The sequence below is a fragment of the Pelophylax lessonae genome (assembly GCF_965119305.1).
Source record: "Pelophylax lessonae genome assembly, chromosome: 2".
NCBI classification, from domain to species: Eukaryota; Metazoa; Chordata; class Amphibia; order Anura; family Ranidae; genus Pelophylax; species Pelophylax lessonae.
The window spans coordinates 9,919,982-9,938,034 of NC_138769.1; the positions used below are offsets into that span (position 1 = coordinate 9,919,982).

Consider the following 18,053-nt stretch of genomic DNA (forward strand, 5'->3'; position numbering starts at 1 on the left):
TAAAGTATACTTTGGTTTCAAGTCCATGTTTCCTCAAGACACACAGACTCTGGGACTCTAGGCCCGGGATCCATGTTAAAGACCTAGCTGCCTATTACCAATAAAGGACTGCTCCACACAGTCAGACTCATAGCATGCTAATATCATCAGCTCAACCACCTGTCTTCCACACATTAGTTTATTGTGCTAATTAACTCGTATATTGTCTACTGTCGGGATGTATTTACACTTATAATGTTTATTGTACTTCATGAGCTCAATGCTGGCAAGTCTGCTAGTTAATTAGCTCAAGTTAATGAAATCGCATTCAGCTATTAGTTGAAAGTTGGAAAGTAGAACACTGTTTGTGTTGGTTGTTCCTTAGATATGTTAATTATATTTATGTATACAATTTCATCTACATACAAATGTAATCAGGCACCTGACCTGGTGGGATATATATTCTGTGTGAGTTTGTTCAATAAAAGATCCAGATCTTATGCTATCTTATAGCTATTCTCAGCTAGTCTTGTATATTGTGGCTACAATATCTAATATCTAGAGTATCTCACAAAGTAAGTACACCCCTCAAATTTTTGTAAATATTTTAATCTATCTTTTCATGTGACAACACTGAAGAAATGACACTTTGCTACAATGTAAAGTAGTAAGTGTACAGCTTGTATAACAGTGTAAATTTGCTGTCCCCTCAAAATAACTCAACACACAGCCATTAATGTCTAAACCGCTGGCAACAAAAGTGAGTACACCCCTAAGTGGAAATGTCCAAATTGGGCCAAAGAGTCAATATTTTGTGTTACCACCATTATTTTCCAGCACCGTCTTAACCCTCTTGGGCATGTAGTTCACCAGAGCTTCTAATGTTGCCACTGACATCCTCTTCCACTCCCCCACGATGACATCACAGAGCTGGTGGATGTTAGAGACCTTGCACTCCTCCACCTTCCATTTGAGGATGCCTCACAGATGCTGTAACGGATCACCTGGCACCACGGTTGGGTACCTCCGTTAACGGATGCTCCTAGTGCTTCCAGAGGGCTCCAAGCACTCCACCAGACACCATAACCACCTCAGACCCCACGAACCTCTGCAGCTTGGTTGGGGTCTCACTGTCTTCTACCCACTCTGGACCTACGACAAGGCTCCAGGTGGGGGAACCTCTCTTTCCCAAAAGAGTGAAGTTGTAATAGGAACAAGCTCTTACAACAGATTAGTGATTATTCAAGGGAGTATGAAGAGCATAGCAATGCCTTGTAGCAGATTCCCCCAATAAGAGACAGGACTCTAGATTGAGGGTGAAGTAGAACTCTAGGTTTAATGGTACAGCTGCTCTTTTATACCATTTTCCCCCACAAGGATACCGCCCAGGTGGACCTTGCGGGAAACAGGACATGAAATTCACAATCCAATAAAAACGGAGTTTTACACTCAGTCACTCCCATACAGTGTACACAATCCCTCCCCTCTGCCTGATTACATGATCATATTCAGATGAACTTGTATACAGAAACAGAATAACCTGACCTAATTATCTAGCCATCTGGACAGAACAATGTGGGGTCATTAACATTTAACAATGGGACAGCCAGTCAGCCAGACTTAACACAATCCACATCCCAGCTCGATAGATAGACAATAGGACAAGACTGCCAATGACAGTCTGTCCATCTACTACATTGAAGTACATGGAATACACATCTACGTATTTCTATGATTATTTAGGTGTCACAGTCTAAAGTGGGATTAAATCTTCAAACTTCTTGAGAGATATTGCTGACAAATATTACTGTCCCACTTTAAGCAATCCAAACCATTAAGTATCTGTCTTTCACTCCCAGTGATGCTGAGTATCGTCACAGATGCTCAATAGGGTTTAGGTCTGGAGACATGCTTGGCCTGTCCATCACCTTTACCCTCAGCTTCTTTAGCAAGGCAGTGCTCATCTTGGAGGTGTGTTTGGGGTCGTTATCATGTTGGAATACTGCCCTGCGGCCCAGTCTCTGAAGGGAGGGGATCATGCTCTGCTTCAGTATGTCACAGTACATATTGGCATTCATGGTTCCCTCAATGAACTGTAGCTCCCCAGTGCCGGCAGCACTCATGCAGCCCCAGACCATGACACTCCCACCACCATACTTGACTGTAGGCAAAACACATTTGTCTTTGTACTCCTCACCTGGTTGCCGCCACACACGCTTGACACCATCTGAACAAAATAAGTTTGACTGCAGGCAAGACACACTTGTGAACAATGTTGAAAACTTATCTTTACAGTATAAGTGAAAATACAAATCAATTGAACATATGAAAATTAATAAAAAGTTCCAAGAAATTGATAAATAGATAAATAAGTCTTTTCCAGTGGTGATCAATATATGTGAATAAAATAAATGTAAAATTCAATAAATAAAGTCTTTTCAAGAGGTGATCAGGTGCAAAGTGCTTTGTGCTCAATAAATAAAAGTTTGTGACTTTCGTGACGTGGATTCCTCTTTTCCTGTGGCTTGTGGTAGAAATAAATGACTTACCAGAATTGTTGGGTCCTATGTGCTGTATAGCACTAGGACCTACAGCGCTTGGAGGCCGTTCAGGCCGGATTGGGGATCCCCTTTGTAGATGATCCTGGTGGGATACAGGTTAGGTTCCTCCTTACCCGATCTCGATCCTCAGGATATGGGGTTAAAAGAAAGGCTCCAGATTGTGTATTATCGTTTTAAAAGTTTATTCATCAAATATTCATAAAAATCGGAGTGAAGAAAGACTCAAACTCCAAGTTGTGACGTTTTCAAAAGCTACCTTTTGAAAACATCACAGGAAGTAATGAAACGCGTCAAGATTGTGGAACGCACGACAGCACGCTACGCACCAAGTGGAACGCAAGCCGGAACACTCCGCTCCCCACTCTGCTAGGAGGTGTTTGTAAGCGGTTTCTTTGCCTGCAAACTTGGAGTTTGAGTCTTTCTTCGCTCCGATTTTTATGAATATTTGATGAATAAACTTTTAAAACGATAATTCACTATCTGGAGCCTTTCCTTTAACCCCATATCCTGAGGATTGAGAAAGGAGGAACCTAACCTGTATCCCACCAGGATCATCTACAGACTATCACCAGGTGGGTGCATAAAAAAGTTCACACCAAAAAAGTGAAACACAAAAAGTGCACAGGGTGTACACTTGGTCCCTGACCCTGATCCCCCGGGGCGCAAGGCTCCTGACAGGGACTGGGGTACTTACACTGGCTAACCTGGCTGAAACCAGGCAGCCCCGTTCTTTAGGAGGTCTGCTGAAACAGACCACCCCAACTACTAGGTGGGGCTCTCCCGAAGAGAGGCCCCATGAGAGAGGGCAAACCAAGCCAGGAGGCAATATCCACCCCCTCCCAAGACTTTCAGGGACAGGCCCAAGGACCTACACCCTACTAATCACGCTGTGCAAAATAAAGTGTACCGCCACAGTAAAAAACACAAAACGTGAGACACACAACACATAATAGTGGGGAAAGGGATAGTGGAGAAGTGCAAGGTTAGTGCCACGTTGCAATACTATGGCAGGCCCTTCGGCCAGGAATAAAAAATTCCTCTGGCCCTGACTCCTGACCAAAAGGCCCGGCCCTAGAGGCAGGTGTGAAAAACGTTTGTAGGAAGTGCAGTGTCCTTGGTGCCATACTCATAGTGTTGCCATCCACCGTGAATTATGGCACCCCTGGACTGCCACTCAAGGGGCACATACACCACAGGCTTTTCAGAATCCCAGTCCCTGGCAAGACCAGTGAAGCCCCGTCCCTACCAGAAGGCCTCAGAACTTAGACAGCTTTGGGAGAGTCCGGCCCACAACCAGGCCACACTCAACCCAGAAGGGGGAAAAAAGCCCCCTACCGCCGCCATCACCGTTCCTTACCATATACCATATACAGTTCCTTACCATTCCATAGGTACTACACACGTCTGGGTCTCCAAATTGGGCACATGGCCTGAGCTGGCCCTTTACGCCTTGGAGGTGCTGGCCTGCCCTGCAGCCAGTGTATTACCTGAACGTGTCCCACGAAACGGCTCCTGATGACGCGTGGGACGCAAAACGGCCGTAGAGCTATTATCTCAAATGCCTAAGGTCCAGCCATCACTCCATCTTGTAGTGGGGTGTCTTTTGAAGTGAGTCCTTTTACTGTTTGAATGACATTTTTATTTTTTAGGTACACTGTTTTTCATGTTAGTGTTACTTAAATTTTACTTATTAAATTTTAAACACTCTTTCATACTGCACCATGAGCCTCTTTTTCTATTCAAATCTCATGTGACGTGTTGAGTTGATAAACTTTTTGGAGTTCGTTCCTGAGGCTGGAAGTTGCTGAATATCTTGATGTCCAAAGAATATGAGGCCTGTTGAACCATACCCTAATGCTGTCCTATAATATAGACAGCACATGGCTCTGGTGAGTGTGCATTTCATTCATTGGTGGTGGATACAGCAACGTTTATGGACCCTTTTTTATCATCTGCACCGGCATCCACATGAAGATATTGCTGACAAATATTGTTGTCCCATCTGAACCAATTCAAACCATTAAGTATCTGCTCCTCACCTCCAGTGACGGTGAATACTGTCACATCATCTTTTTTGGGTCTTCCTGATTGTCCTGACAAAACATGGAAGTGATGATCGTCCTTAGGGCTGGTGTCACAACACGAGTTGATATCAGTTTGTTTTCTTGTTATGTAACGTGATTTTGATGGGCCTTATTTTTTAGGAAAATAAGATTCTACACAGTTTGAGAGATAGCCCACAAAGTTGGAATGATCCATATAGCTTGAGAAGATTTTAATTATCTTAACAGCAGAAAATAGGGAGGAAATACAGCTAAAGGAAAAAAGGAAGAGACGAAGAAGACTTCTTTACATAAACTGGTGGATTTTCAGTCCTTTGATATATGTTGGACACTTGTGGAAGACATGTACTCTTTGCTATATCGTTGTATTTTCTTTGTTATTGTGAAATACTTTAATAAAAACATTGAAACAGAAAATAATGGTGGCCCCACAAAATATTGTCTCTTTGGGCCTAAATTTGGACATTGTCACTTAGGGGTGTACTCACTTTTGTTGCCAGCGGTTTTAGACATTAATGGCTGTGTGTTGAGTTATTTTGAGGGGACAGCAAATTTACACTGTTATACAAGCTGTACACTCACTACTTTACATTGTAGCAAAGTCTCATTTCTTCAGTGTTGTCACATGAAAAGATAGAATAAAATATTTACAAAAATGTGAGGGGTGTACTTACTTTTGTGAGATACTGTATACTGGTATGGACTGGGTAGTGTGGTAGGATCTATACTGGTATGGATTGGGTAATGTGTTGGGATCTATACTGGTGTAGACTGGGTAATGTGTTGGGATCTATACTGGTGTGGACTGGGTAATGTGTTAGGATCTATACTGGTATGGACTGGGTAATTTGTTAGGCTCTATACTGGTATGGACTGGGTAATTTGTTAGGCTCTATACTGGTATGGACTGGGTAATGTGTTGGGATCTATACTGGTACGGACTGGGTAATTTGTTAGGCTCTATACTGGTATGGACTGGGTAATGTGTTAGGATCTATACTGGTATGGACTGGGTAATGTGTTAGGATCTATACTGGTATGGACTGGGTAATGTGTTAGGAAGGAAAGGATGCCACATCGTTTGATGGAAATTAAAGCTATCACCCTACAGAGGGCTGAATTCCGACATCCCCGAAAATCAAAGTGAAAAAAAATGATACAGCAGGCTATTCCATTTTGCTGACATTTCATTGCAGCAACTCAGAATGGTCCTCAGTAGTTTGTATGGCCCCCACGTGCTTGTATGCATGCCTGACAACATCGGGGGCATGCTCCTAATGAGAAGGCGGATTGTGTCCTGGGGTATTTCCTCCCAGATCTGGACCAGGGTATCCTTAACATCCTTAACAGAGTGAGGTGCAACTTGGCAGTATCAGATGGACCGAAACATAATGTCCCAGAGGTGTTCTTTTAGATTTAGGTCAGGCGAGTGTGGGGGGCTATTCAATGGTATCAATTCCTTCATCCTCCAGGAACTGGCTTCATACTCTCACCACATGAGGCCGGGCATTGTTGTGCACTAGAAGAAACTCAGGACCAACTGCACCAGCGTAGGGTCTGACAATGGGTCCAAATATTTCATCCCAATGCCTAATGGCAGTCAGGGTGCCATTGTCTAGCCTTGAGAGGTCTGTGCGTCCCTCCATGGATATGCCTTCATAGGCCATCACTGACCCACCACACAACCGGTCATGCTGAATGATGTTACAGGCAGCATAACGTTCTCCACGGCTTCTCCAGACCCTTTCACGTCTGTCACATGTGCTCAGGGTGACCCTGCTCTCATCTGTGAAAAGCACAGGGTGCCAATTCTGGTGTTCAATGGCAAATGCTAATTGAGCTCCATGGTGCTGGACAGTGAGCACAGGGCCTACTGGAGGATGTCGGGCCCTCAGGCCACCCTCATTAAGTCTGTTTTTGATTGTTTGGTCAGAGACATTCACACCAGTGGCCTGCTGGAGGTCATTTTGTAGTGCAGTGCTCATCGTGTTCCTCATTGCACGAAGAAGCAGATACCGGTCCACGGCCCTGTCCAGCTCTCCTAGAGTAACTGCCTGTCTCCTGGAATCTCCTCCATGCTCTTGAGACTGTGCTGGGAGACACAGCAAACCTTCTGGCAATGAGAGGTATTGATGTGACATCCTGGAGGAGTTGGACTGCCTGTGCAACCTCTACAGGGTCCAAATTTTCATAAAATTGCTTTTTATTAAACAAACACTTTAAAAACGTCTAGTAATACAAGCAGATGAAAAAATCTACATTGAACATAAGACCAAAAACGGTCGACAGTATGAGATATAATATTACATGAGGTACTAGACCTTCATATAGTATGAGAACAATTGTGTACAGAACAAGTTGTATTGTGCATACATCCAATGTGATATACTTCAAAGCAGACAGAGCCTGCCGGCGGACACCTCGATGCTCAAGGTGCCAGGCAGCAGGGTCGGCTGAAGTTTACAGTAAACACATAGTATACATTACTCATGACAGTTTGCTCAACATGTTTCGCCTTCTTGATGAAAGCTTCATCTGGAGCTTAATAATTGCTTTGTCTGTACATTGTATATTCTGAACTCTTTTGGTACTGTAACGAGGAGGACTAAGAGACGGTCACTGAGCTCATAAATGGGGGAGCCGATATTCACACGGAGTGTAAATACAAACACTCCTGTATGTTTGTATCGGTCCTGCGGAATACTTTGTTTAGATAAGGATAATTAGACCTGCCTTGTAAGTGGCAGACACCTGTTGAGCTATATTCCGTCATAGATGTCCTCCCCGGATGGGGAACCGCCGCCATTATTTGTGTGATGAGCCCCACCAGGAGCAAGGAAGGGATTCATGAATGATATCTCAAGATAACCGTGTGCTGGTAATCAGGGGAGCCCGTCAAGTCATTATTCAGCAAGAAAGATGCTTAAGCCTAGCGCTTTAAGTGTGCCACATCCCTAATAGTAATATGCAAAAAATGGGGTTCCCCTTGTTGGGACTTTACAGGCACATAAAATTATCAGGCAAAATTTAGCAGGCCCTGCGGGGACCGTGCTACATTCACATACAAGTTCTTTCATCGCACTTGGACTGTGTGTGTTATTACAGCCGCACCACACTGCACTCCACCTACAGGCAGATGGCACAAAGTTCATATAAGATGTTCCTCAACATTCTGCCTGGAGGTCAGAGAGTGAGGTCACCAGAGCTCTATGTACAAGTTTCATGTTCATGGTAGTAAATAGAAAGGGACATCATCTGGTCCCGCATAATGGATTGGATTTGGAGGGCTTACAAAATAAATTTGTGTTTTATTATCCACCTTCCTACCAGCCACTGTATATATACGTCCTGGTAGGGATGTGGTTATCGGGGGGTCATGGTTGAGGCTACAATCATGATTCTGGGGTCATTTTTTAGAGCTGGCAATTCTTATTCATGTAAAAGTATTTCCTGGGCAGCCGCAGGAAGTTTTTTACAGGTAGTGGAAGGGGGTCCCACCCCCCCATCTTTCCACCGCCGCCACTACCGGGCTCTCCGGAGCAGTCAGGAAGCCCGGGAGCGATGTGACCGGCAGCATTCGTGTCCCGTCTCACAGTGACAGGAACTGAAGCGGTTCCTCCCACTGTGTGACGTCAGAACCGGCGAGGGTTGACTATGTCGTCACTTCCAGTTTTGGCTCTGTCTCTGATTGGCTGCATTGGAGCTCAAAGGAGAAATGGGGGGTCTAATAGACCCCCCCCCCCCCACCATCCCTCTATAAAGAGTACCTGTCATTGCTATTGCCGTCAAAAGGGATGTTTACATTCCTTTTGACAGCAATAAAAGTGATCAAAATATTTTTTTTTTTTTAATTAATAAAATAAATTATAAAAATAATTAAAAAAATGCTCCAGAAGGTTTTACCCCCCTAATAACTAAGCCATTTTTTTTTTGCGATACAGCACTGCATTATTTTAACTGACAATTGCGCAGACGTGCGATGCTGTCTTTTTTCCCCCACAAATAGAGCTTTCTTTTGGTGGTATTTGATCACCTCTGCGATTTATTTTATTTGCGCTATAAACAAGAAAAAAAAAAAAAGACAATTCTGAAAAAAAAAAAAAATAAATATATATATATATATATAAATTATTGTACTTACTGCTATAAAACATCCAATAAAAAAATGGAAAAAATCAAATTTCTTCATCAATTTAAGCCAATATGTATTCTGCTATATATTTTTGGTAAAACAAAAAAAAAAAAAAAACAATAAGCGTATATTGATTGGTTTGCGCAAAAGTTATAGCGTCTACAAACTATGGGATATTTTATGGACTTTTTATTTATTTATTTTTTCTTACTAGTAATAGTGGTGATTAGCGACTTATAGCGTAACTGCGACATTGCGGCGGACAAATCGGACACTAAGTGACACTTTTTGGGGACCAGTGACACCAATACAGTGATCAGTGCCAAATAATATTCACTATCACTGTACTAATGACACTGGCAGGGAAGGGGTTAACGTCGGGGGCAATCAAAGGATTAAATGTGTCCCTAGGAAGTGCTTTCTAACTGTGGGGGAGGTGCTCTGACTGGATGAAGACAGGGATCAGTGTTCCATCTTGTCCCCCCTTGTTTACATAGGAAGACCACAGTTCTGCCTCCCTCGGGAACGATCGCGGGTCTGCTGGACCTGCTGATTGGCTCCGTCTCTCTCCAATCAGGGCGCGATCAGGTTTCCGGCGGCAGGCGCCACCTAGAGGCTATTGCACGAAATGACGTACAGGTACGTGAGGTATCGCCGCAATCGTCAGAGCGAGAGCAATAATTCTCGCACTGGACCCCCTCTGTAACTTTAAACTTGTAACCTGTGAAGGCTTTCAAAGTGTTACCTATGGATAATTTACAAAAAAGAGGAAAATAGGGGGGATATAGGTTTGGATTATAAAGTAGATATAATCCCTAATATACAAGAACAAACAAGACAAGTTCCCCACTGGGTGGGACTATATCGACCTACAGATGGAAGTCAAAAAATATTGTAAAAGGGGTATTAAAAAATACACTTTTTATTAAATAAATCGGTAAAATGTCAAAAGAGTTGCAATGTGGTGACGGAATAACACAGAAAAGTAACATCGGATTGTTAGCACAGCAAAATCATGATACACACATATGATACATACAGTCAGGTCCATAAATATTGGGACATCGACACAATTCTAATCTTTTTGGCTCTATACACCACCACAATGGATTTGAAATAAAACAAACAAGATGTGCTTTAACTGCAGACTTTCAGCTTTAATTTGAGGGTATTTACATCCAAATCAGGTGAACGGAGTAGGAATTACAACAGTTTGTATATGTGCCTCCCATTTTTTAAGGGACCAAAATTAATGGGACAGATTAACAATCATGAATCAAACTTTCACTTTTTAATACTTGGTTGCAAAAAGGGATGATCGAACGGTTCGGGTCGACCATCGGTTTGACCCGAACATTAGCTGTTCGAAATTCGGCCGAATTCCGAAGTTTTTGCGGTAAAAGTTCGGAATTCGGCAACCAGAACCGCCCAAAATGCAATGGGACAGAAACTGGGCTTTAAAAGCCTGTGATTGGACCAGAAACCTCAGTAAAAGCCAATTGAGGGGGCAGGAGTCTGCTAGGAATGTGATTGGAGTGACTAGGGGGTCCAGAGGCCAATCAGTAGTGAAAACGCCCCCCAGTATATAACATAGCTCCGCCAAATCTCTAGCACTGTAATAGAGAGGCTGTGGAAGAGAGTGGAAGCATTTCTGTTACTCCTGCTGCTCCAGTGTCATTTAGCAATTATTAGTGTGAGGAAAGGGATATCTAGTGTAGTTAGGGTGCTATATCCCACTATAGTCAGATTCAATAATCTAGTTTCTGTAGGGAAAGGGTTAAGTGTCAGGGTGTCCGTAGTGTAGTTTAGGGTGAACTGACTATGACTGCTATGCTAGGGTGACCGAATTCATCCATGTCAGGGTGACCGCCAGAGAAAAAAGATAATTTTTCTTAGAATTTTTAGTAGAGCAGGGATGGGGTTCCGCTCCTTTCACACCTGGGCGTTTTTGTTTCAGGCGTTTATTGGGCTTTTTTTGTGGACATCTTTGGAGGCAGGCATGACATCTGAACTTCTGTATAGGGGTATATATACATACATATATATATATACACATACACACATATAGGTGTGAAAGGAGCGGAACCCCATCCCTGCGCTACTGACATAATTTCAGTAGCGCAGGGATGGAGTTCCGCTCCTTTCACACCTATATGTGTGTATGTGTATATGTGTATATATATATATATATGTGTGTGTGTGTATATATGCCCCTATACAGAAGTTCAGATGTCATGCCTGCCTCCAAAGATGCCCAAAAAATGCCCAATAAACGCCTGAAACAAAAACGCCCAGGTGTGAAAGGAGCGGAACCCCATCCCTGCGCTACTAAAAATTCTAAGAAAAATTATCTTTTTTTTCTGGTTCTGGACATGCTACAGAGCTGAAACTTCACAGGTACACTTTTTAGACCCCCCAGACACTAAATCCAAAGAAATCTCATTTTTTTTCAATAATTGGCTCTCGATCAAAAACGACAATTTTTAAGAACTTTTTTTGCCTGATTCATAGTCCCTGGGGCATGACCCAGAACCCTAGGCACTTTTTAGGGGCATTTATTGGGTTTTAGGGCTTCAAAATGGTGTTTTTTGATTACGGAAGTTCGGGTCCCATTGATTTCAATAGGGTTCTGAAATCCGGACCCGAACTTTCGGGAAGTTCGGGTGTTCTGGCCGAACCAAACTTTTCAAAAGTTCGATCATCCCTAGTTGCAAATCCTTTGCAGTCAGTTATAGCCTGAAGTCTGGAACGCATAGACATCATCAGACGCTGGGTTTCATCCCTGGTGATGCTCTGCCAGGCCTCTACTGCAACTGTCTTCAGTTCCTGCTTGTTCTTGGGGCATTTTCCCTTCAGTTTTGTCTTCAGCAAGTGAAATGCATGCTCAATCGGATTCAGGTCAGGTGATTGACTTGGCCATTGCATAACATTCCATTTCTTTCCTTTAAAAAAACTTTTTGGTTGCTTTCACAGTATGTTTCGGGTCATTGTCCATCTGCACTGTGAAGCGCCATCCAATGAGTTCTGAAGCATTTGGCTGAATATGAACAGATAATATTGCCCGAAACACTTCAGAATTCATCCTGCTGCTTTTGTCAGCAGTCACATCATCAATAAATACAAGAGAACCAGTTCCACTGGCAGCCATACATGCCCATGCCATGACACTACCACCACCATGCTTCACTGATGAGGTGGTATGCTTTGGATCATGAGCAGTTCCTTTCCTTCTCCATACTCTTCTCTTCCAATCACTCTGGTACAAGTTGATCTTGTTATGGTGGCGAGGTTCCTTCGCTTCTGGAGCGTGTGCCTGGATAAGTCTGGCAGTATCTGGGCCTGCGGGAAATCCCCAGGAAGAGCCTGAAGTTGTCTAGAGGCCAGAAGGATTTTGTCCTTTGTCTGAAAAAAATGCACACGGAGGAGCACATCCCGAGGCAGGTCTTGTGCAATGAAGTGAGGCTTAGGAATCCTGTGGATTCTATCTATCTCCAATTCTGCCGCGGTTAGAGTAGGAACCAGTGCAGAAAAGAGATCAGTAGCCATTTTACGCAGATGTTGGGGCTGCACAGATTCGGGGATCCCCCTTAACTTTAAATTGTTCCTCCGAGACCTGTCCTCCAGGTCTGCAAGCTTGTCTTTTATCCAATCTATATCCTCCGTGTGGTCATTATGAGCTGAAATGAGGGTATTGAGAGACAAAGAGCATTTAGACATGGAGGCCTCAGCAGCATCCATCCTCACCTCCAGCTGCTGCACATCATGTCTTGTTCGGTTAAGGCCTTGCATTAAATCCGTATGAAGAGATGACCAGAGGGAATGTAGCATTCCTTTAAGCAGAGTGCCAGAAATCGGGTGATCACCCACTGGGAAGGCGGCAAAAGGATCCGCAGACATTGTGCTCGATCCCCCAGGCTCCCCAGAGGAAGGTGCAGATTGATCTATCCCGCATGGCTGAGCGGGATCGGGGGGGGGAGAGCCCCAGCGGGGACGCTGCTTGGCCGGACTCCTTGAGGAGGGAGAAGGGGGAGAGGATGCTCCGGATGAGTTGCCACTGTCCGGGTTGGCCACTTGCCTGTATGGCTGTGCTCCGCCGCCCTGACTCCCTCCTCGGCTGGGTGCTTGCTGCAGGGGCCGGCCGGCGCCATCTTGCCGGAGTCCAGCCGAGCTGGATATAAGAAATCCGTCCAGCTTGCGCGACTGAGACGATCCCTTCTTGTTCCTCATCGTTCCCGGAGTCGATAGGGAAAAGTTGCGGCGTTTGGCGCCCGCTGTGGAGGCTGTAGTCGGAGGATGTCCCGGGTGGCCGAGCGGAGCTGAAGAATTAAGCGGCCATCTTCAGCGCCGGAAGCCACGCCCTCCTGGTACAAGTTGATCTTGGTCTTATCTGTCCATAGGATGTTGTTCCAGAACTGTGAAGGCTTTTTTAGATCTTGTTTGGCAAACTCTAATCTGGCCTTCCTGTTTTTGAGGCTCACCAATGGTTTACATCTTGTGGTGAACCCTCTGTATTCACTCTGGTGAAGTCTTCTCTTGATTGTTGACTTTGACACACATACACCTACCTCCTGGAGATTGTTCTTGATCTGACACACATACACCTACCTCCTGGAGAGGGTTCTTGATCTGGCAAACTGTTGTGAAGGTGACACACATACACCTACCTCCTGGAGAGTGTTCTTGATCTGACACACATACACCTACCTCCTGGAGAGTGTTCTTGATCTGACACACATACACCTACCTCCTGGAGAGTGATCTTGATCTGGCAAACTGTTGTGAAGGTGACACACATACACCTACCTCCTGGAGAGTGTTCTTGATCTGGCCAACTGTTGAAGGGTGAAGGGTGTTTTCTTCACCAGGGAAAGAATTCTTCTGTCATCCACCACAGTTGTTTTCCTTGGTCTTCCGGATCTTTTGGTGTTGCTGAGCTCACCGGTGCGTTCTTTCTTTTTAAGGATGTTCCAAACAGTTGATTTGGCCACACCTAATGTTTTTGCTATCTCTCTGGTGGGTTTGTTTTGTTTTTTTCAGCCTAATGATTGCTTGCTTCACTGATAGTGACAGCTCTTTGGATCTCATATTGAGAGTTGACAGCAACAGATTCCAAATGCAAATAGCACACTTGAAATGAACTCTGGACCTTTTATCTGCTCCTTGTAAATGGGATAATGAGGGAATAACACACACCTGGCCATGTAACAGCTGAGCAGCCAATTGTCCCATTACTTTTGGTCCCTTAAAAAGTGGGAGGCACATATACAAACTATTGTAATTCCTACACCTTTCTCCTGATTTGGATGTAAACACCCTAAAATTAAAGCTGACAGTTGGCAGTTAAAGCACATCTTGTTTGTTTCATTTCAAATCCATTGTGGTGGTGTATAGAGCCAAAAAGATTAGAATTGTGTCGATGTCCCAATATTTATGGGCCTGACTGTACATAACCCATGTATACAATACAATGGATCACAGGTGGATAAATACAGTACAAGGCGAAAAAAGGAAACCCAATGCGTTTCGGCATGATATTCCTTCTTCAGGTATAGCAAACGTCTTGTAGTGACATCATGAAAGCCAATGGAAAATATATCTAAGAACCAGAATTTAAAATCAAGGACCGGATAGTTGGCAGCAGCGAAAGGTAGATAAACAGGGAATAGTTATCCCAGGGTTCCCCCCAAATAGCAGTTCCTCCAACAAGATCCGAAGGCCCCCAGAACAGGAACAGTATGTGGGAATGGGCAAAGACGGAATTTGAAAATCTGCCAGAGATTCAGATGGTATCCAGAGGAAATAGAGTATTGATGGTATATGCCTGCTGCCACACTTCACGCCACACCACACTCACAGAACAGTGTCCTGCAATGAGTATGGGATGCAATGGTGGGATACTCGTTGCTGCCAACTATCCGGTCCTTGATTTTAAATTCTGGTTGTTAGATATATTTTCCAATGGCTTTCATGGTGTCACTACAAGACGTTTGCTATCCCTGAAGAAGGAATATCATTCCGAAACGCGCTGGGTTTTGTTTTTTCGCCTTGTACTGCATTTTACCACCTGTGAGCCATTGTATTGTATACATGGGTTATGTATGTATCATATATCTGAATCACGATTTTGCCGTGATGTGATTTTGCAGATGTTACTTTTCTGTGTTATTCCGTCACCACATGGCAACTCTTTTGACATTTTAACGATTTATTTAATAAAAGTGTATTTTTAATACCCCTTTACAATATTTTTTGACTTCCATTTGTAGGTCGATATAGTCCCACCCAGTGGGGAACTTGTCTTGTTTGTCCTATGGATAATTTAACCACTTTAATACCGGGCCCTTTCACCCCCCTTCCTGCCCTGACCAATTTTCAGCTTTCAGGATTGTGACACTTTGAATGACAATTGCGTGGTCATGCAGCGCAGTACCCAAATGAAAATGTTATCATTTTTTCACACACATAGAGCTTTCTTTTGGTGGTATTTAATTACCACTGGGTTTTTTATTTTTTACTAAAAAAATATTTTTTTCTTCATTTCTGTCTCTAAATTTTGTAAATACGTAATTTTTCTCTTTCACTGATGTGCGATGATGAGGCGGCACTGATAGGCTGCACTGATGAGGTGGCACTTATGGGCACTGATGAGGTAGCACTGTTGAGGAGGCACTAATATGCTGCACTGATACGAGGCACTGATGAGCACTGATAGGTGGCACTGATGGGCACTGATAGGCAGCACTGATGGGTGGCACTGATGGGGACTGACAGACGGCACTGATGGGCACTGACAGACGGCACTGATGGGCACTGACAGATGACACTCAAGGGCACTGACGGACGACAGGGATAGGCACTGATGGGCACTGACTGACTGGCATCACCAAGGGGCACTGATTGAGGTCACTGTGGGCACTGATTGAGGTTACTGATGGACATTGTTTGGGCATTGATTGAGCACTGTTTGGGCATTGTTTAGGCGCTATGTCGTACTTTACTGTAATCAAGGCACTGATGATCAGTGCCCTGATTACCTTTCCTGGACTTCCCTTTGAGGAGCCGCTGATCGGCTTTTCTCACCACACACTCTGACAGTGTGAGGCGGGGAGAGCTGATAAACGGCACTTCCTCATTTACATGTGACCAGCTGTGATTGGACACAGCCGATCACATGGGTAAAGAGCCACGTCATTGGTTCTTTACCAAGATCATGGTCGCGCCGTCTCCTAGGAACACGGCATGGCCGCGATCGCCGCGCTGCATGCCCCCGCGGGCCCACAAGAGCAGCCGTTCTTGGGCGCCGTCATATTACGTCGTCCCAGAACGAGAGCCATACTGCTCCGCTGTCATTTGATGGTGGGCGGGCGGCAAGTCGTTAAAGTAGTAGTTTGTTGCCATTCCACAAGCGCACGCAATTTTAAAGCGTAACATGTTCGGTATCCATTTACTCGGCTTAACATCTTTCACATTATACAAAAAAAATGGGATAACTTTACTGTTTTTTGTTTTTTTTTTTATATTTAGTCATTAAATTGTATTTTTCCCCCCAAAAAAACTACATTTGAAAGACCTCACATACCGCATGACAAAAAATATTGCAATGACCGCCATTTTATTCTCTAGGGTTTCTGCTTACAAAAAATATATAATGTTTGGGGGTTCTAAGTAATTTTCTAGTAAACCAAAGTAGGTAGATTTTTATAGGTACGGTATATGGGAAGTGTCAGAATTGGCCCGGGATTGAGGTAATGATCAGTTATGGAGAATGTTTGGATGAAGATGAGATATTTATCACACGGTTTTGTTTTACAGATGGGAAAACAGTCACTGTCCCTGAAAATAAACTTCCAGAATAAGAAACAGCCACATAAACAGAAAACCAAACCTCCTGGTAAGCCCTCCGCCTCCTCTGTGATCTGTGCCATGGTAGCCAACTCAAGTCTTGTCCATCCTTCAGCCATGTGACCTCCATTCTCTTCTCATGGGAGATAGTAGTAGCTTCTGGAAGTTTTACACCTTGTGGAATTTATTCTTAAAAAAACTTTTCTGAATTTCTAAAGGAAGATGAGTCTATCTAAATCCTCTCGGAGCTTCCATGTGCTTGGAGGAATTAGGAAAAAAAAAGCAAAAATTTTTCAAAACTGGACCTTCAGCCCAAAAAAGTATCTGCTTGCACCTGGCTTCAGCCTTCTTCTTCTCCGATAATTGAGTCTATACATATTTTAGGTGCTTTTTTTTTTACTTTTGGCTAGACACAAATTACGTTGCATTGATGGGCTCTTCCCCAGCCCTTAGAACCTGGAACAGACCTATTTTGCATATGCACATGCACCCTAAGATAGCACAGTTGAGGAGGTGCTGCAGCACCCCTTAGCACACCAATAAGGGGACTTCAGTTCCTTTTTAATATCGTACCACGAGGCTTTCACAAGGAATTGATTTTCACTTGTCTACATTGAGGTTCCATGCCTGCTTCATATTATTTCTCTCAACCTCCTGGCCCAGGGGGTCTTCAAACTATGACCCTCCAGTTGTTCAGGAACTACAATTCCCATCATGCCTAGCCATGTCTGTGAGTATTACATTGCCTCATGGGATGTGTAGTCAGGGCCATCTTACCGAATGGGCAGGCTGGGCAGTTGCCCAGGGGCCCCACTTGCCCAGGGGGCCCCACCTGCCCAGCGACCCACCCCCAGCCAAGAATTATTCCAGATTCCGGCGTGCATCCCGCATTAGCAGGTGGCAAGCGCCTGTCAGCCCTGCGCTGCTGTCAGGCCACTTGGCCCATGGAGGGGGAGCCCACAACTGCAGGAATGCCTGTCGGCCTCCACGGGAACAGGCACACACAAGACAGTCGAGTCTGACTCGACCGCCGAATTTGGAAACTGTCATTGGCCTAGCACTGCTGTACCAATACATATCACCTTATCGATAATTTGCGTTGCCCGGGGCCCTTTAATGCTCTTAAGATGGCACTGTGTGTAGTTCCGCAACAGCTGGCAGGCCATAGTTTGAGGACATCTGCACCAATCTCCTTTGCATATTGTTTTAACACTTTTACGGGTAAAAAGCTTAACATTCCCTGCAAGCAATGGAGGTTTATCCCCTCTACTTACTTTAAGTGACACATTGAGGGAGATTTACTAAAACTGATGCTTCCAGAATCTGGTCCAGCTCTGCACCATAGGCAATCAGCTTCCAAATGTTGGCATTAGAACCTGGAAGCAGCTGCCGATGGGAGAGAGGGGAAGCCGGCAGTGCTCCAGGGGCACACAGGTGGGCCCCAGACAGCAGATGGAAAGGGGGAGCATGTGCTAG

General features: G+C 44.3%; 1 protein-coding gene across 1 annotated transcript in view; it reads left to right on the plus strand.

Annotated features, from left to right (window-relative positions):
- Positions 1 to 16,621, plus strand: part of LOC309547910 (uncharacterized protein) — a gene marked incomplete at its 5' end in the record, with an annotated part of 101,037 nt that extends 84,416 nt beyond the window's left edge. The window contains one exon of the mRNA XM_082247910.1: positions 16,548 to 16,621. Coding sequence (XP_082104036.1) covers positions 16,548 to 16,591 — 44 coding nt within the window. The 3' untranslated portion in view covers positions 16,592 to 16,621. The remainder of the gene's footprint in view (positions 1 to 16,547) is intronic.
- Positions 16,622 to 18,053: the final 1,432 nt, after the last annotated feature.